At 36.3% G+C, this 27,980-nt stretch overlaps 2 protein-coding genes across 7 annotated transcripts in view; both read left to right on the top strand.

Annotated features, from left to right (window-relative positions):
* The window catches only part of LOC144454350 (uncharacterized), an 86,006-nt gene extending 81,633 nt beyond the window's left edge, over nucleotides 1-4,373 (top strand). Inside the window, exon 3 of the mRNA XM_078146126.1 lies at nucleotides 4,252-4,373. Coding sequence (XP_078002252.1) covers nucleotides 4,252-4,373 — 122 coding nt within the window. The remainder of the gene's footprint in view (nucleotides 1-4,251) is intronic.
* USP9X (ubiquitin specific peptidase 9 X-linked) overlaps nucleotides 4,321-27,980 on the top strand; it is a 178,800-nt gene continuing 155,140 nt past the window's right edge. For 3 of the 6 annotated variants that reach the window (XM_078146580.1, XM_020967078.2, XM_078146579.1), the window contains exons 1-4: nucleotides 4,321-4,505; nucleotides 21,539-21,583; nucleotides 22,525-22,670; nucleotides 24,719-24,798. In XM_078146580.1, coding sequence (XP_078002706.1) covers nucleotides 4,410-4,505; nucleotides 21,539-21,583; nucleotides 22,525-22,670; nucleotides 24,719-24,798 — 367 coding nt within the window. In that variant the 5' untranslated portion in view covers nucleotides 4,321-4,409. The remainder of the gene's footprint in view (nucleotides 4,506-21,538; nucleotides 21,584-22,524; nucleotides 22,671-24,718; nucleotides 24,799-27,980) is intronic. The other 3 variants (XM_020967081.2, XM_020967080.2, XM_078146581.1) reach the window with 1 other exon arrangement.

Here is a 27,980-nt window from a genome sequence, read left to right as displayed (position 1 = left end):
ACTCTGCCATCTTGACTCCTGCCATATACTCTTAAATCCAATGGCCTCTTTGCCATTCCACAAACAAAATACTGTAATTCTCAACTCTGGGAATTTTCACTGACTGTCCCTCATACTTTTGCTCTTGGTCCTCACCTTTGCCTACTGATTTCCTTGGCCTTCCTTTAAGTCCCAGCTAAAATCCTATCTTCTACATTAAACCTTCACCAGTCCCTCTTAATTCTAGTACCTTCTTTTCATTAATTACTTTGCATTTGTCCTGTATGCATCTTGTTTGTGTATGTTTGCTTGTTTCTTCCATTAGATAGTGATCTCTTTGAGGACAGGGACTATCTTTTACCTTTTTGTATACTCATTGCCTAGCATGGTACCCGGCACACAATTGCTTAATACTTATTGACTGACTATTTTAGCTTTGGTGACAACATCCATCACTTGTTTTTTTAAATCTTCCTTTGCCTATACTTAAATCAACAAATATTTATTAAGCATTTACTATGTTTCAGGTGCTATGCTAAGAGTTGAGGATACAAAGAAAGGCAAAAGACACTCCCTGCTCTCAAGGAGCTCACAGTCTAATGGAGGAGACAATATGCAAACAACAATGTATATTCAAGATATATACAGGATAAATTGGAGGTAATTTCAGAGGAAAAGGACTCTAGCTTTGAGGGGGACTATGAAAGTCCTCTTTCAAATGGTAGGATTTAGCTGACACTTAAAAGATACCAGGAGGTAGAGGAGGAGAGAGTAAGCACAGGAGATTGCCAGTGAAAGTTCCTGGAGCCAGGAGATACCTTGTGGAAGAAACAGCAAGAAGGTAATGTCACTGGAGGCAGAAGAGTAAAATACAAAAAAGTTTATAGGAGTCAGGTTGTAAAGGACTTTAAAACCAAACAGGGTTTTTTATATTAGATATGAAGGTGATAGGTAGGTGTAGAAGTTCATTACTGAGTAGTGAGGTACATGGTCAGACCTGTGCTTTTCAGGAAGATGACTATGGTAGCTAAGTATAAGAAGGACTGAAGTATGGTGACTTGAGGAATGTATTTTGTAGTTATTTTTGAACTGTGTTTCCCTTTATATTTTTGCCTTTTAGATTTTGTTAACACTCAGGATGCTGTTGATTTTTGAGAACTTATTTTGTAACCTGCAACTTTGCTGAGGCTATTAATTGTCTCAGTTACTGTCTGTTTATTTCTTTGGAGTTTCTAAGTAAACCATCGTTCAGCAAATAGGATTAGTCTTATTTACTTGTTGCTTATCTTTACACATTTAATTTCTTTGTCTTATCTTAATTGATACTGCTAGCATTTTTAGAACTATATCAGGAGAGCGGGCATCCTTACTTTACTTATTTATTGGGGAAAGCTTCTAATGTATCCCCATTGCATGTGATGCTTGCTTTTGTTTTTAGATAGATGCTTAATGTAGTATTTTTAAAATGTCACTCTATGACTATACTTCTTAGGGTTTTTAGGATAAATGAATGTACTTTTTCAAAGGCCTTTTCTGCATTTATTAGATAATCATAATTTTGACTGTTTTTGTTTTTAGCATGATTGTTTATGTTATTAATAACATGTCTTTTGTTTTCCTAATGTTGAACTAGCCTATCATCCTTGGCATAAATCAAATTTGGTTAGAATAAGCGATTTCTTAGATGAATTGACCTAGTTTAACAATTTTATGTTCATTAGGATGATATTAGTCTCTAATTCTTCTTTGCTTTATTTTTACCTGGTTTTGGTTTTAGAGTTTTATCTCATAAAAGGAGTTTTGTAGAATGCTTTCTTTTCTCAATTTTTGAGAATAATCTGTGTGTTCCTTTTAAAATGATTTTTTTTTTGGTCATTTCTTCATAGCCAGTTCTGTTTCCTTTTCTGAGATTGGTTCTCTGTGTGGTCTTTTGTTTGGATAATTTTTGTTTTTGGAAAATGTCAATTTCATTATCCTTTTCAAATACGTAGCTATGTACTTGTATATGTGCATATATATGTTTCTGTATATGTATGTATATATTGATATACACACAGGCACACATGCAACCTTTTAAACTTTGACTATAAAATAATGGGAAACCACTTGGTTTAAAAATTAGGGAATAAATGGAAAGTTAAGCATTGCTTTGGGAAGTCAAAATTATAGGTCACGGATACTGGAAAGAATTTCAGAAATCATGGTTATTTTATAAGGAGTTGTCAAAATAATTTTTTTCAGTATCTCAGTTCTTTGCTACATTGTTTCAGTGTGTTCTTTTAAAATTTTTATTGCTTTCTCTACTTTCATCTCCTGATTTCAGTTATTTTTGTAGCACTTGCTTTTAAGATCCCATTATCACTTTTCCTTTATGTCTCTCCAATGAAGTTGTATTAAAGTAGTTGTCATTTCTAAGTGTTTTGTTGTAGGTGATTCAGCACCCTCCCCCCCCTTTTAATTTGTTTGTTTTATTTGTTTAGATGTTTGTAGTTAATGCTTTTGAAACTGACATAATGCTATTTATATGACTTTCAAGTCTTTGGGCTATAAATAAAATTGGCCTATATCTTCCCCATGTAGACTTTCACCTTGCTTGGAGGAATTGAAAACTTTGTTTGGGGTTTGAATATCTCTGTTAGATTCTGAAGCATTATTAATAAAACATGACCTATTCCATACATTTGCTTTTCTTTTAACACTTATCACAAGACTTTGCCCATACTAGGTGCTGATTAAATGTTTCTTTTGAATTATTTCTTGACAGTATGAAAGGAGAATGCCACAAATAATGATGATGAGGATAATGATGATGATAACTAGCATTTGTACAATTCTTTAAGGATTACAAAGGATTTTGCAGATATTATTTTATCTTCACAAGAATCTGGGAAGTAGGTGGTTTTATTATCCTCACTTTACAGATGAAGAAGCCAAGCCTGAGAAAAGTGATTTACCTAGGGCCACACAGTTAGTGTCTAAAGCTAGATTTGAATTCAGATCTTCCTGACCCAAAAGCCATCACTGTCTACTGTGCCACCTGGCTGACAAAACTGTCGTCATGAAATAGTATTGACATTGTGTATCCTAATGGGTGTGTTTACTCTTGTTCTTTTTTTCTTTTCTTTTCTTTTTTTTTTTTTTGGTTGCCAGAATCCAACTCTGATCAGGGCTATGATATAAATTCAAATTCTGAACTTGCAAGGAAATATTTCATAAAGTTCTACTTTACTTATTAATTTCAGAATTAAAAGTTACCTTTTCCTCTCCCCAACTCTCCAAATCTATGCTTTCAAGGACTTTCCTAATTCAGAGATTTAAAGCTAAATTCCATATGCCTTGGCCAGATCAGTGAATACAGAAGTCTTGGTGGCTTTTCCCGCACTATTCCATTTGTCCTGCTGCAGAGAACATATGTGTGTTTGTGTATGTTTGTATATGTGGCCTAACATCACACTGTGATTCTGCGAGTAAATACATTGTTGACTCTGTGCCTGCCATAAAAAACTATGGCTTAACTCTATTCAGCAGTGCTAAGAAGATAAAATCTGATGGAGAAAGAGGAAATAATTTTTAACTTATCCAAAAAGAATTTTTAGAAATGTGTTGAAATTTAAATTGGTTCTAGTTGTACTTTTGTAAATATATTTTGGTCCTTGAAGAGAGAAATTTCAGTAAGCGGAAGTGAGGTAGTAAAGAATATATTTTAAATTATGAAAGATGTGGGAATGAGAGTATGGAGACATAAGCATACCATCATACTTTCCTGGGGTTTATTTTCAGCAGAATTAGTGTTCTGTAGCATGTCTAGTGCTGAGGCTATGGAGTCTTTAAGAAAGTGCTAAAAAGATAATTTTAGTAAATTGAACCTAACATTTAGAGCAGAAGTGTCAAGCCCCATTAAAATGTAATTGGGAAATGTTTACCAAAACAAAATAAAAAATACAACATGTAGATATTGTTAATTTGTGGTTTTCTATGTCAGTATAAGGTCCATACTCTTTCTTTTTGTTTGACACTGTTAATTTAGAAGACAGAACTTTCCCCCTGATAAGTCAATAGTCTTCCTCTCTGATCCTCTCTCTTTCCCTTCCCCCTCTCCTCTCAACCTTCCATTAGGACTGTGTATGGATTAACATCAGTCAGTAGTTGTTCATGAACCTTGGAAGTTACTTTGAAATTGCCACTGGTGATTTTGCCATATATACAAAATCAAAGCTCTTATTATTTGATTCAATACATCTGAAATAAATATATCTTTTCTTTCCATTTTAGGTTATGCAATGGTCTCTGCAAGATGGTTTGTCCTTAATTTGGAGCTTTTTAAGACTGACATATGCTGGTACTTCATCTTCTATAAGCGGACTATAATTTCTTCTCTCACAACAACTACATAAGCAGACAAAATTGCAAAGATCTGCCCTGTGTCGAGTATGACAGCCACGACCCGTGGCTCTCCAGTAGGAGGGAATGACAACCAGGGCCAGGCTCCTGATGGACAGTCCCAGCCCCCCCTCCAACAGAATCAGGTATGAAGTAGAAAATGTTGGACACATTATGTAAGAATATAGTATCAAATAGTGTGATGGACAGATTAAAAATATTTAATTTTTTTATTATCTTAAATTTTAAGGAAACATAATAGGTATACATTATACCCAAATATGGAAAATATTATTTTAGAATATGGTTTGGTAATTGTGGTCTTTCCCCTTTTGGGATCTTGTGATAAGATATGCTACTTGTTTTTGAAATAGCCATATTTCTTTCCAGAAAGAGTAGGAATACTTTATTGAAACAATAGAAATAACGCTGGTTTTAAGTCAGAAGACCTGGATTGGGATCCTGGCTGTGGTTTTTGCTACTTGTGTGACCCATGGCAGGTCATTTAACCCAACTTAGGTATCAATTTCTTATCTATAAAGTGAGGGAGTTGTATTAGGTGATCTCCAAGGTAATTTCCAGCTCTAAATTTATGATCCTATATTTCTCTGGCCAAATTACAGTTTGCATGGCTGTCTGGTAATTTTTTTTAAAAATAAATTTTTATTGATATCTATTGATTTTATATTATATATATTACCTGCTATATCCCATCTGAGGGAGCCATCCCTTATATTCAAGAATTTCTGAAAAGAGCAAACATGGAAAAAAATTCTGTAAAACTAACCCATATAGCAAAAATGTTTGATATTATATGCAACATTTCACACCCATGGTCCTCAACCTCTTCATAGAAGTGGAGGTCCTAATCAGGTATATGAGATACTTGGCAATTCACAGAATCTTCTGGTCCAGAAATGGACAAAAGCTACTATAAATGAAGGTAGTAGAATTGAGATGATTAGGTCCCTTCTAACTCTTTGTACTATGATCCTGTTGTCCTTTAAACTTTCCGCTTGGAGTATTTGAAGAGATATCATATGGTTATTGAAGTAGGCCTGAAAGGGAAAACTGAAAGTTAAATTCTAACATCATTAAATATCCATAATATCTAAAAGATAGACAGCCACAAGGAACTAGAGAAGATGAGATAATGACATGAATTTTCAAGGAGGAGATATTGTTGAATATGGATGTTAAAGTGGCAATGGAAAGCAAAAATTATGCTGCTTCCCTTTTTTAAAGGATGGAGTAGAATGTGGTAGAAGGAACCACTAGTATTGAAGGAAGTTTCCAGAGATGCTGGACATTGTAAGGCAAGAATAGATTAGTTTAAGGCAGTGAAGAATATAAGGAATCATTTGACAAGCGTTTATTAAATGCCTGTTATGTTCTAGGCCTTAACCTCTTCTTTCTCTTGTTTACTCCACACATTTAATTGGTTGTCCCCCCCTTCTCTCTACTCATATAGTCATCTCTGCAATTAAGGCATTTGTCGTCTCTTAACCTGACTCCCTGCCCATTTCAGTAAATCCTTCACACAGCTGCCAAAATTATTTTCCTGAAACATAGATCTGACCATATCTTACCCCATCTTTCTCCTCAAATAAACTCCAGTGTCTTCCTATCAACTGTGAACTCCTCTGTATGGTATCTAAGCCTACTCATTTCCCATGAGTTGTGCACCTCACCCCATCTCAGCTGTAGACAAAGATGGTCATACCCTTGTTTTTTGCCAACACTCACAAATTCACCACTTCTCTGTTGAAGGATTCTGAAATCCTCTTATCCAATCATAATCTGTTGCTTTTTTAAACTTTTCCCTTTGCCCTCCCTTACAAAATCCTGTTTGTCATCTATACTGTGACCTCCAATCCCTCATTTCTTTCCTAATATAGCTCCTCTTCACTGATCACTTTTTCCTCTTCCCCATCTTGACCTCTTGAAGAATCAATTCACAACTCCATACCATCCTCCTCTCTTGATTCCCATTAACTTATCCTTGGTTACACATACCCAGCTCTTAGCCTTAGATCACTCCCACCATTTGTTGCCTTGGCTCCTATGCACATGCTACTGAACAGAGATGGAGAAAATACTGCAACTGTTCTGACTTGATCCACTACTAATTTATATTACTCAACCTTAAGTGGGTCCTCCCTGTTGCTAGGCAGGCCTGGTATACTTCCCTTATCAACTTACTATCTCACTCTCTCAGTGGCTCTTAAAAACCTTTTCATCCCTCTTAAAACTTTCCATGGCTCCTTCACCTCCCACTCTCTCACCTGGGAACTTTGCCTCATATTTTACAGAAAAAAATGGTGCCATTCACCCTTGAGCTTAATCTTCTTCCCTCTTCCTGATTTCCTATCACTACTTCACTTGATGATCTCATCATTTCCCATGTATTTAATTATACTGAAGGTTTTCAGATCTACCTACCTATCCTGCCCCAAACTCTGCTGATCTTGAATCTCAGCCTTTTAGACATCTCAAGATGGATGTCCAGTAGACATCTTAAACTTAGTATGTCCAAAACAGAACTCATCTTTCTTCCTAAACCAGGGGTAGGGAAGCTGAGGCCTCGAGGCCACATGTGGCCCTCTAGGGCCTCAGCTTCTCCATCCCTGTCTAAACCTTCACCTCCCCTCCCTCATGTATTACTATAGAGGGCAACACCATCCTCCCGCCTTCACAGCCTAGAAGTTATCCTGGATTCCTTAACTTTCTCTCACACCACTCACCCCCATGCCCTGTCTACAAGCTCTTAACAAGGCCTGCAGCATCTTTTCTGGACTGTTGCAATAGCCTGCTGGTGGGTCTGCCTGTCTATTCTCCATTCAACCACTAAAGTAATTTTCTTAAAGCGCAGGTCCCACCTTATCCCCTCCTACTCAGTTAAGTCCAGTGGCTTTCTGTGGCTTCCAGGATCAAATATTAAATGCTCTGTTTGTCATTCAAAATCCTTTATAACCTAGTCTCCTCCTATCTTTCCAATTTTCTTATACCTTTCTCCCCAACATGTACTGTTCAGTCCAGTGACACTGGCCTCATAGCTGTTCCATGAACAAGACCCTCCATCTCTTAGCTCTGAGAGTTCTCATGGCTGTTTTTCATGCCTGGAATGCTCTCCCTCCTGTGCTCTGACTAGTGACCTCCCTGGCTTCCTTTAAGTCCTGCTTCCTACAGGGAGCCTTTTCCAATACCTCTTACTCTCAGTGCCTTCCCTTTTGTTAATTTTCCCATTTGTCCTGAAAATAGCTTGCATTGTATGTATTTGTTTTGTGTTTTCTCCCCCATTAGATTATAAACTCCTCCAGGTTAAGGATTGTCTTTTACCTCTTTTTGTGTGCCCACCATTTAGCACAGTGCCTGGCTTACATAGTAGGAGCTTAATAAATGTTTATTAATTGATTGAAATCACTTCACCTGTAACAATAGCTATGACTCTAGTGATTGATCTTACATTCACTGTGGTCTAGTGAGAAGAGCATTCATTTGGGTTTGAATTTTGTCTCTGTTACTGCTTGTATGCTTCTGGAGTTATTCAACTTCTCTGGAGTTAATGGAGGTAAAAATGTTTGAACTCTTTTTTACTTTTCTGTGGTTTTGTAATCATAAAAATCATGTGTTATTATTTTATGATGTTTGTCTCAAAATACCTCAGAACATATTGTCACTTTTGTAATTATATTTGGTTTCTACATGCATTTAATACTCTCCATATTGTATTTTAAGTGATTTATTGTTCATTTATATAATAATCCTTTATATTAACCTTGTAATACTAATATTTATCAGTCTAATTCTTATTTAGGACCATTCCTCTAGAGTTTCATTCATATTTTGCACAGTCTTACAAAAATATTCGTAGCATTTCTCATTTATTACATACAATAAAATTAAGATACCTATGAAGTATTAAGCTTAGTTGTTGCTAGCAGTTCTTTGATAGTTTATTCTAAGAGTGATGAAAAATATTTAATTGTACTGTAAAAACCTCATTAATTTGGACTTCATTAATTTAGAATTTGTAATAGTTTGAGGGCTGGGATGAATTTTAAAAATATTATTTAAGAAAGAGATCTGTAGGAAATGTTTATCAAGTTTATGAGAGCAAAGAGTTTCTATCACTTTAGTAGGCTGGTAACAAACTGGTCTTTAATTTAGGTCCAGAATGTAAAATACTGAGCAAGCAAATCTAGGGTTATTTTGGATTATAATAGGAATAATAAAATAATTTATATAAAATACAGTAGACTAACACATTTATTACCTTCTCATTAGGATCCCTTGGTTGAATACAAACCCTTTTCAATGGGGGTTGGATATTTATTAGACTGCTGGGCTTTTTTCTCTTGACCTGCCTGTGTTCTGCATCAGATCTCAGTTTGTGTTACTTCCAGTTTTCAGACTGACCTCATATCTTTTTACCTAGTTAGGTTGATTTAAGGATTGACTGTTAATACCATTTAAATAAAATTTTTGGTATTTTTCTGGATTAGAATCTTATTTTTAGTCTTTTTTAACATTTTGTTATTTTAGTTCCCCTTTCTTCTTCCATTTTTACCCATCATCTTTCTTGATGTGTATAACCACTTAAAATTCACCTATTGTTCTAATGTAGTTAAAGTAGCCAGTATATGGAAGACCACAGAGTATTTTGTTTCCAAAAGCATATCTGACAGATATTTTCCATTATCTACCAAATAAAGTATAAGCTCTTTAATATGGCATTAAAAATTCATTGTATTTCTAAGTTCCACCTATATTTACAATCTTATTTTTCTGCCACTTTCTTGAGACCTGCCAGCCAGAATAAACTACTCGCAATTTCTAATACTATCCTTTGCTTTCCTGGCTCTATGCCTTTGGTTTCACTGTTCTCTCTTCCTAGTGTGTCCTTCCCTTTCTGTTTTTGTATAAATCCTAACTGTCATTTAAGACCTGGCTGAGCGTTATCACCTTGAATCCTTCACATACAGAGGTACTTTGTTTTTATTTGTTACGTCTTCTATGGGAAGTCTTTTCCAACCTCTCTTAATGCCTTCCCTCTGTTAATTATTTCCTGTTTATTCTGTATATGGCTTATTCGTACATATTTGCTTGTCTCCTCCATTTTGTGAGCTTCTTTAGGGCAGGAACTGTCTTTTGCCTCTTCTTGTATCCTCTTGTATCCTTTGTACTTAGCACAGTGTTTGGCATGTAGTTAGGTCCTCAATAAATGTTTATTGAGTGACTTAATTCCATTTTGTTTTCTTTTATAGTACATCTTGTTTTTTCTTATAGACATAGTTATTTATGTTCCCTTTTAGACTTGAGGTAAGGAACTTGTCCATATCTAGTTTTACATCATTGTGCATATTAGAAAGTAATAGAATTTCAGAGTTGAAAGGGACCTCAGTGATCAGGTACTCCAGCCCATTCGCTAAAGGAATCTTTACTGTAACATTACTTGAAAAGTGTGTGTGTGACTTCTCCTGTCTATATGCAAACTCAACACCTCTTAAAACAGGTCAGTTGTATAGGAAGTTTTTCCTGATGCTGAGTCTAAAAATTGGCTTTTTTGCAACGTCGTGTTTTTGTTTCTGCCCTAAGAGACCTACAAGTTGAATCTCTCTTTCACAAGACAGCTGTTCAAATACTTGAAGAGAGCAATAATTGTATCTTTTCTCCATGTTAAGCACCCAGTTCCTTCAGTCCTTGTAATGGATGGACTTTGGTTATTGACAGGGTTAAGGCCCTTCACTATCCTGGTTGTTCTCCTCCCTAAACTGTGGTTCTCAGAAGCAAAGACCACAGTACTGCAGATATAATTTCATTAGGGCAGATTACAGTGGGAATAGCGTCTTAATTTATGATGCTGTGCTTTTCTTAATGAAGTCAAAGTATGCATTACCTTTTTTGGCTACCACCTAATGGTGCTAATTCTTTGAGTTTTTGAAGTTCACTAAACACCCCAGATAATTTTCTAGCAAGTTGCTGTCTAACCATTCTCCTTCTTCCTGTGCTTCAATGTAAAGTTGATTTTTTTAAGCCCTTGTCTAAGACCTTTGTTTATTTTGATTGAATTATATCTTAGTATCTTTTTTGATCCTTAACTGTCTTACAAAATGTTAGTTATCCCTCCCAGCTTTGTTTCATTTGCAAATTTGATGGGCATGCCATGTCTTATATTCTAATGGGGGAAGACAACAGACCACACATAAAAGGAAACTGAAGGAGGGTACAGGAAGTACCTACTAGGGGCATTGAGGAGAAGTGTGGATTGCCCCCTGGTTAAAATTGAAGAGATGGGCTCCACCTAGAACAGGAAAAACAAAGGAATACAAAGGGATAAAAGACAAAGACCCATGTTCATGGTCACCTGTTGACCTTGGCCTATCCTTACATCATTATCTCCTACCCAAAAAGCATCTAGTAAGACTTAGTAAGACTTAAAGACTTACCAAGGGGCAGACCCTGCAAGTCTGTCATTTGGCTGATGCACTCCAGTGTCAGCACCATAGCCAGTCAGAGAGATTTCTCTTCACCACATGGTTAGTGTGTCAGAACTAGTTACAGAATACAACCTGCACATTTTCCATTTTTGACATGAGCACGTGCATCAACTGAACACTACACATGATCATAAGGATTAGGATTATTAGCCAATCCCCCATTATATATTTAAAAGGGATCTTGTATACGTCCAACCCCACTTAATGTAACTACGAAGCTAGATGACACAGTGCTTAAAGTGTTGGACCTTTAGTGAGGAAGAATTGAGTTCGAATTTCACCTTGTAGACTATCTGTGAGGCCCTGGGCAAGTCAATTAACCTCTGTCTACCTTAGTTTTCTCAACAATAAAATGGAGGTATAAAATGGAGGTAATAGCACCTATCTACTAGGGCTGTTGTGAAGCTCAAATGAGATATTTGTAAAACGTTGCACACCATCTGGCACGTTGTAGGCACTTAATAAATACGTGTTTCCTTTATTCTTATTTTTAAAAAAAATTGAAGAGATGGCTGACCTGAGTGCCCTCCTCAAATGGAGGTTTGGGGAGGAGCCATGCCATTCAGAGGTAAGGGTACACAGGGCTAAGGTATTTATGAAGAAATCCAGGAATCATGGAGAGAAAGCATAAGAGAGTATTTGGGCCTATATACCAAGGTTTTATTGCAAGGCCAAAATAGTCTTCCTAGTGGAGAAGTTTTCTGGGGAATGATAGAAGAGTCCTGAGTACAGCTTTCCAAGCAGTCTTCTGTTATTTGGCTTTGCTTTCATTTTCGTACATTTCTTTTTGAAATCTTAAGTTGGTTTGTTAGTTTCATGTATAACTACATAGTTCTCTTTAGATAAATCCCATTTTCTTTCTCATTGTCTCTTTTACTTTGGAATTTTAGGGTGGAATGATCTGTTCTCACCAAAGGTGCCAAAATTTCCACCCCAATAGTCAGTTTCTCTTTTTTGGTATTTACCTTCCTTTGTTCCTCACTAAGGCAAATCAAGAAATTATTGGCTAATTTGCTTTTGCCAGAGATAGAGCTCTAGTAGCCCTATCGCTACTTGGTCATGCCTCTGTTGTTACTTTTTCCAAATTCTTCATTTATTTCCTGTTAATGTCAAGGGTGTGTGTGTGTGTGTGTGTGGGTGTGTGTGTGGGTGTAATATATGTATTATACTGTGTAGTATACACCAGTGACAAAAGCATTCGCATTTCTCCTTCCTTTGATCTTCACCCAAATATTATGTTATTCTTTCTCTTTGTGATTCCTGAATTTTTTCATTAATAATATATGTTGATGCCCTATCTCTACACCCTTTTACCTATCTTGTTTCTTTTGGCTAAGTATTTTTCACCCAGAGCCCTGGTCCAATCAAGGCTTTCAGCCCACCAAATCTCAGTGATAACCAGTAAGTTTAAATTATTTACCCTCTTGCATTAGAACTTTTAATTCCTCTTGCTGGTTGCCTAAAATCTTGACAATTAGATGTAGTTCTTTGAGTTCATGAGTTTTATTCCACACTTCCTTCTTGAATTTTGTCTCCTATGAATTTGTGAATATTCTAACTTCTTTTTCTTTTATGGCTGATCTCTATAGCAGTGGATCTGAACTTATGATGAACTTGTACTCTTAAAATATTTTGATAGCTATTTCAGTATAATTGGTTTCTTTTGTAATCCTATGTATTTTATTTTATGCATTTAAAAACGTTCTGAGAAGGTAAATAGGGCCTGCCAAATTGTAGAGTGTCCATGATTTAAAAAAAAAAAAGTTAAGAACCAGTGTCTAGCTTGGGGAATGTACAGAGGCAGTTTTCTCTCTTTCCTGTCCTTTTTAATTAAAACTCTTGATTAGATTTGCAAAACTACTTGGCACATGTATTCTTTTTTGTTGTTCAATCGTTTTAGTCTTGTCCAGCTCTTCGTGAGCCCATTTGGGGTTTTCTTGGCAAAGATACTGGAGTAGTTTGCCATTTCCTTCTCCTGCTCATTTTACAGATGAGGAAACTGAGGTAAACAGGGTTAAGTAACTTGCCCAGGGTCACACAGCTAAGTGTCTGAGGCTGGATTTTAAGTTAGGTCTTCTGAACTCCAGGCCACTGTGCCACCTAGCCTCCTTCCCAAAAATTTATTCTTTGCAGCCCTTTTTTATGTATACTCTGTCTCTGGCCCTGAATATCATTCCCATGTCGTAAACTGTGATCCAAGGATCCAAATCCCACTTTCAGACCACAGTGCTAAATGAATATTACCCCTTTTACATCTCTTGCTTTCTGTAAACAAAAGTGAGTAAAAACAGACCAGTGCTCATATTGTCTTAAGTTTCTTCCCCAAGACTTCATGATTGTTGGTGATGATTTTTCGGTTCCTTCTAGAAGTGCCATTTGTGCCCACGTGACTGTCTAGATGTGAGGAGTTGTCACTCTTTTTGACAACTCTTAGAAAGTTATCTGTTATGTCTTAGAGATGTAGCCTCAGTAGTACAAGATGGAAAAATTGCCAACTGTATTACTGTTCTTTTCTTCTTATGCCCCTTATGTAGTGAACTCCCACTCAGTAGGTTTTTTTGTCACTCTTAGTAGTACAAACAACTTTTTCCTCCTCAGCATCTAGCCTTCTCCTTTTTAGAAGACCCTCAAAACTATTTTTTAAGTTCTAATTCTACGTGTTCTTTTTCCTTCCTTTTTCCTCTGTGCAACACTTCGGTTCTCTATCATTCTAACAAGTGTCAAAGTTTGTCTATCACCCTCCACCTCAGAACTCCTTTTCCCGCCTTGCAGCCTTGTTTCTGTTTCCTTAAGGAACCCTTCATCCTCCCTAAACTAACTTATATCTCAGCCCCAGTATCGAATTAAAAGTTTTTACATCAGTTACTAGTTGTTAAAAATTTTATTACAACAAATCTGTCCCACCCACCAATCTGTGTTGTCAGATTACTTGTTATTCTTACTTTCTCTTTAACTTCTCTTTAACTTGCCTAATGTTGCCTTGTCTTGCTAACTACCTTATTCCATAGTGTACCTCTTAAGGTTCCACTTCATCTTCCTCATCCTTTTCGTTCTTATTATATGTTTTCCTTAATTGTCCTTTTCCACCTATAACTCAGAATTAGAATCTGGACCAATATCCAGGCCAAGAGATTGTTTTCTTTTAGGTTTTCTTTCATTTCTCTTTCCCACATTTAACACTGATCTAGGATATTTCATCACCTTCAGGTCACCTACAGGATTTCCTTCTTATATGGGCAAGTCCTTTTTCTCTTCTGCTCCTTTTTCCACAACCTTCTTCCTAACTTGTTCCATGTTGTTCTTAATTTATCTCAAGTACTTGTAATTTTCAAAAGCAAATTAAAGTCACAAAGTATTTACTAATGCTGTATAACAATGGCATCAAACTCAAATAGAAATAGAGGCCTGTAAACTATAGGTAAGGGTCCTATCAACTTCATGTTTGACTTAGAAAACCACGTATTAACGTTATCCACATTCTCTTGTATTTTTATTTTGTTAAATATTTATTTCCCGGTTACACTTTCCACAGGTGCGGGGACACACACACACACACACACACACACACACACACACACACACACACACTCTCTCTCTCTCTCTCTCTCTCTCTCTCTCTCTCTCTCTCTCTCTCTCTCTCTCTCTCTCTCTCTTCTTTCTCTCTCTCCCTCCCTCCCTCCCTTCCTCCCTCCCTCCCTTCAGTCTTGGGGTTACAATAAACTATGTTACAATAATCCTTTTGCAAGTCAAGGTGTTTGGAACTTTCTGTCTGTTTTCTAATAGAAATTATTTTATCACTAGTTTTTTAGGTTACTAGATTAGTCTACAAAATTCTGTTTGATATATAATGTTGCTAAAATACTATACACTGGCAGCACAAAAGAGAAAACAGCACCTCCAAATTAAAGTGGAAAAAAAGTAAACTAGAACTTTTCATTGATATTTCCTGCTGGAATTATTGGATAAGCATAGTTAATCAGAAGTGGATGGAGAAGTACATGAAAATTTTGGGGAGGATCTTCAATGCAATTCCTGCATAGTTTCAAGTCTGATGGTCATTAGTTGTTTATTTTATCTAATTTGCTCCAAAATTAAAGCTTTCATTTTCTTTGATACAAATGTGTGTCTATAATAATTTATCTTAGGTCTGTAAGCTATGATTAATTTTTTTTAATTTACAAATAGAATATTTGTAATTGATGATTGTAATTGAATTATAGGCAGATGGAAACATATATTAGAGTAGCATAATTTATTTAGATTTGAAGAAATAGGGAAGAAGAAAGAAAGAATATTTGTGAATATATAAAAGAACAACTCAACTGTTCATTTAATGGAATTGTGGTAAGGAAAGATGAAAAAAGGTGGGAACAGAGTGTGTGCCCAGAGAAATAAAAGAATCCAAGAAAAAAATTTTCAGGTAGTTCTTCACATTTGTCTCTAGGGGTGCCCCTTTGGATGAGGAGTAGCTTGGTTTTCTCACTTGCCACTCATGCAGTGGTACATCAAAATGAGCTATTTATATTTATGGGAAATTTTTCAATTCATAGCTAAGGGGAAGGCAAGATAAGGGAGAAAGGAGGAGCATCTAGCTGTTAATAGATAAAATACCAGTAGGGTCTTATTTTTAAAGTACTTAAGATCTGTGATTTCATCTGTGTAGGTAATCATTCCAGAATAGAGATTTCCTCTTTCATTGATGCAGTTTGCCACATAACTATGTCCTCCTGTTTAGGGCATAGTCCTTCCTTAAATCCTACATAGGAAGTTTTCCTTCAGTTCTTATGAAGTTGTGAGAATACTGGTGGAATATATCCACTCTCCACTGGTTGATTTTTTTTCCCCTTATGTTTCTAAAATGATGATGTTAACATTTACATAGTGCTTATTATGGACAAGGCAATGTGCTAAGCCCTGTAAAATTTTCTTATTTGATCCTCACAAACACCTTGGGTAATAGCAGCTGCTGCTACTACTACTATTACTACTACTACTACTACTACTACTACTACTACTACTACTACTACTACTACTACTACTACTACTACTACTATACTACTACCACCACTACCACTACTACTACTACCACCACCACCACCACCACCACCACCACCACCACCACCACCACCACCACCACTACTACTACTACTACTACCACCTCCATTTTATAGATAAGGAAACTGAGGCACACAGAGTTAGGTGACTTGCCCAGGGTCCCATATCTAATGTTTGAAGCAGGATTTGAATTCTTCCTAACTTCAGGCCAGTATTCTAACCCCTGTGCCACCTAGCTTCCCTAGAGTTAATTAGGGAGATGCAAAAGGATTACTTCGCTGAAGTGAGGGTTCCAATTAGATTATGTAACATGAATTTGTAGTGGACCCAATCATTGTAGTTTTGTGATTTTTTCCTCCAGTTCCATTCAACACCCCATGGATTCAAGCAAAGGCAGAGGATGATGAGAGTGATCCTAGCTTGGAGTTTAGCACAGGTGTGATGAGCAGTAGGCCGAGAGGGCAAGGGACTCAAGGTATAGGAAAATGTATAGGGTTTTTTTCCCCCTCTGATTCTTTCTTTGTCTTGATGAAGTAGGTTACTGAGGAACTTTTGCTCAAATTAACTATAGGTAAGAATTTCAGACTCTTAAATTGGAGCAACATAATTAAATTGTCCTAAGAAAATTTAAGTAGTATGCACTGTTAATATTTCACTGTACTGTTGAATACTTTAGCAAGAAAAGTAGCATGGCCAAGTAGGCTTGTTATGATTGCATCCAAAATAAATGTGCCTACAAATTATATTTCATCAACCCAGACTCCACTTATTTTGTTGTTGTTGTTTCTTGCATCATGCATTATGAAATTTTGTACATTTTGGCTATGTTTTTGAAATGGCTCTAACAGAAAGTATTAAAAGTGGAGAAGAATGTTTATTTGAACAAAATCTTTTGGCAACATTTTTATTCTATTATAGTGTATACTATATAGAATTTTAAAATAGATCACAAAATTCTTTCGCTAATAGAATTCTGATCCTGTGCTTCATTGTGACCTAGAAGTATCCTTATATTCCTTGAATGCTATGAATAAATAAAAGAAAATACATTTAATAACAAGCAAGACAGTCACTGCCCCTAGGAGCATGTGTTCTACTTTTTTTTTTAATTTAGAATTTAAGTGCCCAAAAGAAGAGAATTTCTCTACATACAGTAAAACCCAGAAAGAGCATTCTCTATGAAACCATCTGCTTCTTTTTCATTACTTTTTTTTTGGGGGGGGGGAGACACATATATTGTGCAGGTTAAGTTTCAAAATTTTCTCACTTGTACTTTCTACTGAAGCACAGTATTAGGTCCCCCAAATTTGTTTTGGTTTTCATGTCATGGGGCTCTACTTGTTGGACTGACTCCAGTTAGTTGGTTGCTCATCCAGTTGCTATGTCATAACATTCCCTTTTGACACTTCATAGTCAGTACCCAAAAGAAAAATTATTATTTCTAAATTCATTATAAGAAAAGTTAAAAGTCTTGATCAGATGGAGAATTGGTAATTAAAAAATTCTTATATATTTTATAGAAAAGGTTGTGTTAAAGATCAACTATGGACAGTTATTTTTTTTTAATTCCATAGTTAATATTTTCTTCTCTTGGGCCCAGCTGTAAGTGAAATGAACTCCATTTATAGCACCATCTCATATAACTTTTAAAAGTTTTATTTTTAAATTTTTTGGTGTGTGTATACTTATATTTACATTATGTAATTTGCAATATACACCTATTCATGCTTCCCTGTCCCTTAAAATAAAAGAAGAAAATAGCAGTTCAGCAAAACCTACACAAGACTAAAGTTTGATAATATATTCATTGTCTCACAACCATATTACTTAACTCTGCAAAAAAGAGATGGGAGAGGTACATCGTCATATTTCTTTGGGGCAAAAGTTTGTAATTATTACTATATAATATTTAGTTTTGAAGGGGGGGGTTGTTATTTTCATAACATCATTGCTTTAACCATAGAAGGTACCTCAGAGTCTATTGTTGCTGTTCTTTACATTTGTGTTTTTGTGGTCATTGTGTTTAGTTTTCCTGGTTTTTCTTGCTTCATTTTGCATCACTTCATAAAATTATCTTGCTGCTTTTCTGTGTTCTTCATATTTAAAATTGATTCAACTATATACTTGTTTTGTTTAACCAATTTTTGTTTAGCCAGTCTCCAATGAATGTGCATTTACTTAGTTTGTTTCTAAATCTTTTCCTGGTACAAAAATGCCGCTGTAGTTATTTTGATGCATATAATCCCTTTTTAGTTTTATCTTTGATGGCTTTGGTTTGTATTCCCAGCAGTGGGATCTCTGAGTCAAAGGATATGGAAATCTTAACATTATTTATCTGTCTTTTTTTAGTCCTTTTTTGTATAGAAGAATTGGAAACTAATAGGTGCCCATCATTTGGGGAGTGGCTGGGTAAATTATAGTGTATAAATATAATCTCATATAATGCTCTGTAAGAAATGACACAAGGAATGGTTTCAGAGCAACCTGGAAAACATGTGTGAATTGAAGTAGAATGAAATGAGTAGAACCAGGAGAACAATTCATACAATATTAATATTGTAATTAAAAACAACTTTGACTTAAAAACTTTGATAAATGCAGTGAGCAACCCCAAACCTAAATAACCAATAACAACCCACTCTTGACCAAGATGTGACAGGTACAAGATGTGAAATGAAACAAACCTTTTTGGACTTTGCCATTGTGAGAATGTATGTCATTTGACTTGGCATATTTGTTACCGGGATTTTTCTTTCGTATTTGGAAGGTGTATGAGAAGGGAGAATGGGCTAGGGATAGGTCTGTTACACCTTCCTCTCCCAAAGATAAAAGAACAAAAGAAAGATTAGAAGGAATTGCAGATAGCAGGACTATTTTTAAAATTATGTGTTGAATTCATATACTTAAAAAACCCCTACATAATATAGATTGGTAGTTTCACATAGCACACTTTCCTAAAGGTATGGAAATGCGGGGGCGGGGCGGGCAATATTTTAATTTCAGAATAAAAAATAAGGTTAGTTTTTAAAAAAAACCAACCCTATAGTATATTCAGTACATTTTTTTTTTGTTTTCCTCTTGACTACCTTTAGTAAGAAGTGAATAGGAGCAGAGGATGTGAGGATAGGACTGAGGTTTGGCAAGTGATTAATTCTGCAATAGGGCAAGAGGTTGAGGCATTCAAGACTTTATAACTGTTTATATATTTTGATTATTTATCAACAAGTAACATTTTTTGTTTTATATATTTGTGTTAATTCTCTATGCATATTAGTTATCAGACCCATAGCAGAGATATTTGATGTAAAGATTTTTCATGTAGGTATTATGCGTGTACCTGATTTAATTTTCTTCTAATTTTTTATGTGACCTTTACTATTCAAATTGCATATCCATTTTGAGTTTATTAGGATTCATAGTGTTAAGATACATGATAAAATAGAAGGCCACATTGGTTTTGGAGGTAGAGAACCTGGCTTCTTCAAATTCTGTGCCCATCATTTGCTACTTGTGTGGCATTCATCATCTCTCTGGCCTGCAGTTTCCTTGATGTTAAACTACATGTAGTAATTGGACTAGACAACTTCATTGCACTCTTTCAGCTCAAAAAACATGCTCCTTCAATCTTCTGTCGGTTTAAGCCTAATTTTTGTCAAGTAAATTTGAGGGGGAGGTAGGCAAGGAGGAGCAAATCATTTAAACCTGTCATCTGTATGGGAAACTCCTGGTATAGAAACTCCATCCATTAGTTGTCTGAGCTAATTGAGATATTAAATGACTTGACCATGTTTACATAGTTATCATTTGTCAGAGGCAGAACATGAAATCAGTTTTCTGACTCGTGCCAGCCATCTAGATAGATAAAAACTAATCTTCCTCCTATCTCCAGGTAACAGCTGTTTTCCTTTAAGGTGTCAGATGATTCATAGATAGGTAGATATAGAGATTTAAGCTGGGACTTGAAGGCCAGGAAGCTAAGAGGTTGCAGTGAGTAGGGAAGAGCATTCTGTGCGTGAGGGAGAGCCAGTAAAAATGCTTAGGGGAGGCCAATGTCATTGGATTGAAGAGGACCCAAGGGAGGGGGGTGGTTATAAAAGTATAAGAATACTGAAAAGGAGAATGGAAAGAGGGTAAGTAATGAAAAGCTTTGACTGTCAAACAGGATTTGTATTTGATTGTTATCTTGGAGGTGATAGGGAGCCATTGGAGTTTATTGGGGGAGCAGTGTGGGGTGAGTGTGAGGGGAAGGGATATAGCATGATGAGATGTGTGCTTTAGGAAAATCACTTAGGTGGCTGAGTGGAGGCTGGAATGGAATAGAGACAGACTTGTGTTTGGTAGACCAACCAATAGAATATTGAAATAGTCTAAGTGTTAGGATAGGAGGTCCTATATCAGGGTGCTGGCAGCATCTGAGAACAGGGTATATTCAAGAGATTACACAGGTAAAATCGACCGACCTTGGCAACAGATTAGATATAGGTGGGGTTGGGGTTGTGTGAAAAGATAATAAGGAGTTAAAGGTGAAACGTATGTTGTGAGCCTGGGGGACTGGGAGGATGGTGGTGCCCTCAACAATACTCAGGATGTTTGGAGGAGAAGATGGGTAGGAGGGGAAAGATAATGAGTACAGTTTGGGATATGGTTGAGTTTAAGATGGCTATAGAACATCCAGATGAAATGTCTAATATTCAGTTAAATGTGGATCTAGAGAGTAGGGCTAGATAAACTTGAGAATAGTCAACATGGGGAAGATAATTAATGATATTAAGCACTTTATAGTAGGTATTGTGCTAAGTATTGGGAATACAAATATAGAAAGTTAAGTTCTCTCCTCTTAAAGAATTAATGTATTAATTTTGGGAGATAACACATCTAGAAGGGTTCAGAGCTGCAGGCTGGTTAGACAGGCCCAGTAGTCCTAAATTTATAGTGAACAAGGCATATGGCAAAGCCTAGGAGTATCTGAAAGTCAGATGGCAGGGGGTTAGAGGGTGGTGCTGGAGGGCATAGTGTCAAAATACAAGGTACAATCTTCTATCTTAATGGAAGAATTGTAGTTAGCAACTCCCTTCTCATTCAAATGGGAGTGAGCAGTAATGCTAGCCTTGTGGAAAGAGTATTGGCCCTGGAAGGGGCTACCACCATTGGGAAGACAAGAATAAACTTGAGAGAGTGGATGCCCTGCAGGGGCACAATATGGGGAGGGGGGAGGAGTCTGCATCCACCCAGGAACAGAGTTAGAGAGAGGAAGGCCTCCCTGAATCTCCTGCTGGCCTCTCCAGTGAGGGAAATTTCATTTCAAGGTCCTCATTACCAAGGCTTAGACCAGGGGTGGGGCTTTGAGGCCACATGTGGCCCTCTAGGTCCCTCAAGTGAGGCCCTTTGACTGAATCTAAACTTTGCAGAACTATTTTATTAACAGGATTTGTTCTGTGAAGTTTGGATCTAGTCAAAGGGCAGCACTTAAGCACCTAGAGGGTGGCCTGGGCTGCCGGTTCACCTCTCCTGGCTAAATTCTCCTAGTGCAAGTCAGAAACATGTCTGTCCCTCTGGAGATAGGGTTATATGCTTGTCAGTTAACTGTAAATACTAGCCCACACTTGTTCGCTCTTTTCCTCCAGTTCCTGAGTGGATCCAGTGAAGGCACAAATCCTTTCCTCATGCAGGTATTACAATTGGGATTAAATACTTCTTTTTTTAACATCTTTGGTTGGTTTGATTTTTTTTTCTGTTAGAATATCTAACTGTCCCTTCTTGTTGCCCCAAAGCAGTTCTAATGCACTAGGACTATATGTATATGGTAGATATGTTTAAGAGTAGAAGCACAAAGAGTCACGAAGATAGTTAAATGTTTGAACTCAGGTTTTCCTGAGTTTAGATCTTCTACTGTGCCACCTAGCTGCTTCTACTAGGTCATTGCAACTTTCTTGGAGTCCTGTTAGTTATAATTGAGGAACAACTGCTTTTGACAAAACTGACAAAACATTTCAGGTCTCCCCTCCCCCCCACCCCACCCCCCTTTATTATTAGATTAAATGGCTTTTATTAAATTAGAGTGAAGTTTTTATTTGTGTATCATTTGTTAAATTGTGAGTACTTATAGATTTGAAAATAGAGAGTTGAGAACTTTAAAAAAAAATTTTTTTTTTGGCTAGGCAGTGGGGTTAAGTGACTTGCCCAGGGTCACATAGCTAGTAAGTGTTATGTGTCTGGGGCCTGGTTTGAACTCAGGTTGTCCTGAATCCAGGACCTGTGCTCTAGCCACTGTGCCACCTCGCTGCCCTAGAGAGTTGAGAACTTTAAATTGCAGAAAATTCAAGTAAACTCAACTACACTAACCATCTAAGTTATTTTTCATAAAAAATGTGTACTGATAGTGGCTTATAATGTAGTATAATTAATCTATATGGAAATCAGTAGCATATTGGTAGTGTAGTAGCTAATTTGTGATGTGTGTATATAAATATGTATGTATATGATATTAGTATAACCCAAAATGGTAAGTTAAAAGGAATTCATAAACTTCACAATTACATATGATTTCTTACTGGATGTTCTGTGTTTGTGATCTATAAACTAAATCTGGAAATTTTCATTTTAAATTAAGACTTCATCGCCTGATTCTTCTAATGAGAACTCCCCAGCAACACCCCCTGATGAGCAGGGTCAAGGTGATGCCCCACCCCAACTTGAAGATGAGGAACCTGCATTTCCCCATACTGACCTGGCAAAGTTGGATGACATGATCAACAGGTTAGTTTTTATTTTTGTCTGCATATAGAATTTTGAAGATTGGCATTGATTTGTACTGTCATTTGGCATTTAAGCTTGAGCCAGAGCTAGTAGCTCTTGCTTCCAGGGCTTAATAGAAAACTATAATGATGCTGTGACTTTTTTTCAAGATAGAAATATCAAATGAGATGGCAATAAATATCCCACCTAACTCTTCCCTTATCCCCAGTAGTTTTATCTATCTATCTGTCTGTCTGTCTGTCTATCTATCTATCGTAGTTAAAAAGGAGCATGGAAGAAAGCAGTCAGAAGAAATAGAGAATTATGTTTTGCTGTAGTTATGATTCCCCAAGAAGTCTTTCCACTAGTGTTTCTTCTGTCTGCCTCCTCTACATATTTGTCAGTTTGGTCATTGCCTACATTGTACTAATATCTGTAAGTTTTTAATGTAATCATCTGGGCATTTTGTTTACTTTTTGTTTTTTAAAGCAGAAAAGGAGGAAAACTTTGCATATGAATAAATGTTGCCCTTGCTATTGAACCAAAGTTCAAGGCCTAGTACTTAAAAGACTCTCTATTCAATGGAGGGTTCTTGGTATTTTGTTCCACTTGGCATGGTACATGAGATTCTCAGGCTTGCTTGAAAGATTTGGCCTAAGATCAGCTAGATGGCACAGTGGATAGAGCATTGGCCCCTGGAGTCAGAAAGACCTGAGTTCAAATGTGGCCTCAGATACAACACTGACTAGCTGGGCAAGTCACTTAACCCCAATTGCCTCACCAAAAAAAAAAAAAAAGATTTGGCCAAAATATTATACACGTCTAAAACAAAGTTTAAATGATCCATAGGGTGGATCTAGTTATTTGAGTGGGGTCCATTATGAATTTCTTAGTCTCAATTTCTAGTCCCTATGGGCTGGTCTAGATCTCTCAACCTGTCTGGGAGCATTTAGCAAAGTAAGCTTATCTGGGAGTTGTTATTCTCAATATATTCTCTTCTTTTTTTAGGAACCACTGTCCTTCCCCACCCCAGTACATCCTCCTACCCACAAGCCTTTTCTTTGTTTATTGCACCTCTTTTGTGTCTACTTTATACCACTTTGTTACTCTTTCATTTAGTTGTTAGTTACTTCGAATAAGTAACAACGAGATCAAGGTGTTTTTAGGGGAGGAGAGGAATAAAACAGTAATAAAGCAGATGAGGGAAGAAATAGCATAAAATGTTATTGATGCATGATTAATCATGTGCTTTGGCACATTTATTTGATTTTATCCTCCTAAGAACCTTGAGGTAGGGTGGATATTATTCATTTTTGCAGTTGGAGAAAGTAGAGTCCAGAGTGGTTATTTGAATTGCTTTGAAGCCACCAAGTGGCAGATTTGTGACACCAGGTCCATTTCTCCTGATTTCAAATCTAGTAATCTCTCCACTAGATCCCATATTGTCTGTCTGGAATGGAGTGCCCAGGTGCTCAAGCTGTGTGACTCTTGGGAATATGGCAGATGCTACCTGGTTCATGTCATCTAAATTACTAGTTAGGTAGTACCTTTTAGAGGTAAGAATATCCCACTATTGAGGGGCAGGGGTGACAGTTTGCCTTCCTGAGAAAGAGATGATGCCTACTGAATGTTAACACAGGAGTCTATATTTTGAATGCAGCTCAGTAGCCATATATCATTCCTACTTCTGATAGTGATGTTTCTAACAAATCTATTTTTTCAGTACTAAGAATATTGCATCTGAACATATAAGTAAGTTCTTTTTCTATTTTGTAGCAGAAAGTCATCATTTAACTGATATTTTATCATTACAAAGTCATTTGGATGTCAGGTTAAGCTTGTTAAAGGAGAATTTAATATTTTCTTCCTCTGTTGTTATTTTGCTCTGTGGCTTAGAGAACTAAGTGACTACAGTAGGTTTCCCTGCCCCTCATACAGTGTGATTTAATGGACTAGTAAATTTTTCAGCTTCATTTTCAACGTACAACAATGAGAAAGTTATAATTGGTCAGTTCTTTATAGACCCTTTTTACTACTAACCAATGAAAAACTTTAATTATTACCCTTAGGCCCCGATGGGTGGTTCCAGTTTTACCAAAAGGGGAATTAGAAGTTCTTTTAGAAGCTGCTATTGATCTTAGTAAAAAAGGTGAGTTATCAGTATTATCAGTACTTAGTAAAATGTACACCACTAAATATCTGTGACCTTGAAGACTTTGATTTATGTATGTATGCATGTATTTTATAATGCTTTTTCCTAATGGAATTTGAAGCTATACTTTCTAAGAATCCTAAGTAATAAGCTAACTAGCAGGTATCTTTAAAATTAGAAGAACTGAGCTTGTTTGTTTTTTGTTTTATTTTTAATATGACCTCAGACCTATTTTTCTCCTCTTCTTCCCTGCCCCAGATTAATTTACACTATTTCTGTAGTATGATTGTTTACTGTGTAAATCTGGAAATTTTTCATGCACAGGAAAAAAATTATTTAGAATTATATTATGGCTACCAAAAATACCAGTAAATAAATGAATTTACCTTTTTATCCTTTTTCCTTAATTATTACCTGAATTACTGTCATTTATAAGATAATAAAATATGAAAATTAACATGGTTTCATTGTTATAAATGGTTAATTTATTTGCATATATACACTCATCTCTTTTTCTTGGTTTTGGTTCATGTTGTTATAGTACAGCAAAAACTTGGTAATTAAGACATTCTTTTAATAGGTTCTGGGAGAGAGGAGAAGCCCTTCATAAAATGAAGGAAGCACATCCAGAAAGCAATATTGCTTATATATATGTATTTTGTCTTTTATTTGACAAGTCAGCTTAGTAAATCTTACTCTTACTAAAGGATCCAATTTGAGGTAGAATTGGAATTTCTACATTGAAAAATACTGTTTTATATGTTTTTAAATGAATTATGCTAAAAGAATAGATATTAGCAATGTTTCATATGCATAGAATTAAGTGTACACAAATAGTATGTCCAAATATAAGATTGAGTAGGTGGCCTCATTGTTTTTTCATCTTTTAGCTTCTGGTTTATTCAAGGATGTTGTACTTTGGAGAGGTATACTGTTCTCTGTTGCCATTTTTAAGAACTAGGAATACATGAAGTAACTATGCAAGCAAAAACAGAAGAGCAATCAGTATAGGAGAAGTATAGTTGAACATGAATATATGACTTTATTTACATTTTTATTGGGTAGTAGTATATAAACCATTTGGTGCAAAATTTACATATATGTATGATTTAATGGAAAATATCAATATAAAACTGCTTTCAATAGGTAAGTTCTACTGGAGCTAGTTGTTAAAGTGACTGCTACTGATCTAAAAACTGATTACAATATTAGAATCCATGTGCCTTAGTGAATAGAAACTGGACCTTGGAGCCAGGAGAACCTGAGTTGAATCCTTCCTCTGACTCATACTGGTTGTGTGACCCTAGAAAAGTTGCTTAATTCTCAGTGTCCCCAGACTATACCCTCTAAGACTATAAATTGCAGATAAGACACTAATTTGCATTGAGAGGGTATGCTAATACCAATGAAATCATAGGTAGAGTCCAAAAAAGATCATGACTATAAAACTTGGTTTACTTTGTCAAGCAATCTCCAAATTAGCATAGGGTCATATTCATTTGTAATTTTCTCTAATACTTCGTGATGTGAATAATGAATAAATGGGATTTTGGTACTGCCCTCACAACCTGAACACCATGTGTTTTACTGTAGGAAATAATGCTGTACATGGTGTTAAGGCTTTTATACTAGTCCCAGAATTCCATTCACAATTCCATTTTGCTCCTGAAAGTATTGTATGGTGTATAGTAGCAGTAGATAAATTATCATTTTAATTTATCCCTCACCTGTGCTATGGTGGGATCCAGAAACTCAACTTTCCTATCCACTATAGCAGTAGTAGATAGATGTTCTCGGATCTAAGCTGGTTGTGGTAATGATTCTCCTGGCTTGAGATAACTGCTGAGGTGGGAAGTGGAAGAGACCTCTTACTGCAGACTTCATGGGAGTTTAGGCCACTTGTCTGAGCAAAACCCTTGTAGTTATTTCAGTTTCCTACAATCTCCTTAATTTTTGCTCCTTATGGTTTTTTGGTTTTTGGTTTTGGTTTTTTTTGGGGGGGGTGGAGCAAGGCAGTAGTAAGTGTCAAATGTCTGAGGCTGAATTTGAACTCAGGTCCTCATGACTCCAGAGCCAGTACTCTATCCATTGGGCCACCTGGCTGCCCCACATTACTCCTTATGTGTACAGACTATTTTGGCTTCTGTCATTATATTTGTCCCAGTGCCTGGAACATTGTAGGGATTTAATAAATGCTTATTGAATGAATAAAGAGCATTAAATTTTCCAGTTTCCCCAAGGATAAGCCCACTTGTTCCCCTTTCTATGGATTAATGTGGTGCATGAAAAGAACCCTTGCCTTCAGGTCATATGAGCCACTTCAACTCAAATTGGCCCCTGGTGATCACTAACTGTAACCTTGGGCAAGTCACTGAGCCTGCTCAGGCTCCTCTCTATAAAATGAGCCTCTAAAATCCTTGCAGCAACTGCATCTATCAGTTGTTTTTGACCAGGCTTACTGTAGAAATTAGATACAAAAGCTTCTTAGGGTTGTCTAAGGGTTTTCTCCTTTACCTTGCCCTTTTCCCCTTTACTTCTATTAACTGTTAGTAAATAAAGGGAAAACACCAAATTTCCCAAAGGGAATATAGGAAATATATACTTAAGTATAGGGCTACCCCCCCCCCCCCGAATAGCAGCTATATTTGAGCAGAAAATCACCCTCTACTTATGCTGGACTTGGAAGCTGTGTTTTGGGATATGAGGCTCTGGGTTCAAGTTCAGAAGGATGCTGGGAGAAAAGGAACTACAAGCATGGAAGTTGAATGTGCTCCTCTTGGGAGGCAGTGAGAAATAGAAAGACTCTCAGTTTTTCTCACCACAGTTTGACCTGCTGTGGCCAATGTGACACACATGATCTTTGGCTGACTGGAGCAAGGGGGAGGGGCTGTGATTTGACTGATGGAAGTTCTAGATAGTATCGGATCTCAGTAGGAGAAAAGATGACAAAATCCAAAACAGGGAGGAAGACAGTCAGGGTTGTTCATAGATTAACCATTGGCCATTTCTTTGTTATTTATAAATTGAGACTTATTATGGGTATGAGTTTATTTTAAAAATCCATCGAAGATAGTGATTAAATCAAGCTAATTTTTGATATCTCCACACTTTAAAAAACACCAAACAGTCATTTTGCTTTTTAATTTTAATGTTGGGAGAAGATTTTGTAATGTAGCATT

This window comes from Phascolarctos cinereus, unplaced genomic scaffold (assembly GCF_003287225.1).
Source record: "Phascolarctos cinereus isolate Bilbo 61053 unplaced genomic scaffold, phaCin_HiC Scaffold_726;HRSCAF=1367, whole genome shotgun sequence".
NCBI lineage: Eukaryota > Metazoa > Chordata > Mammalia > Diprotodontia > Phascolarctidae > Phascolarctos > Phascolarctos cinereus.
This window is presented reverse-complemented; position numbering and strand designations above follow the sequence as displayed.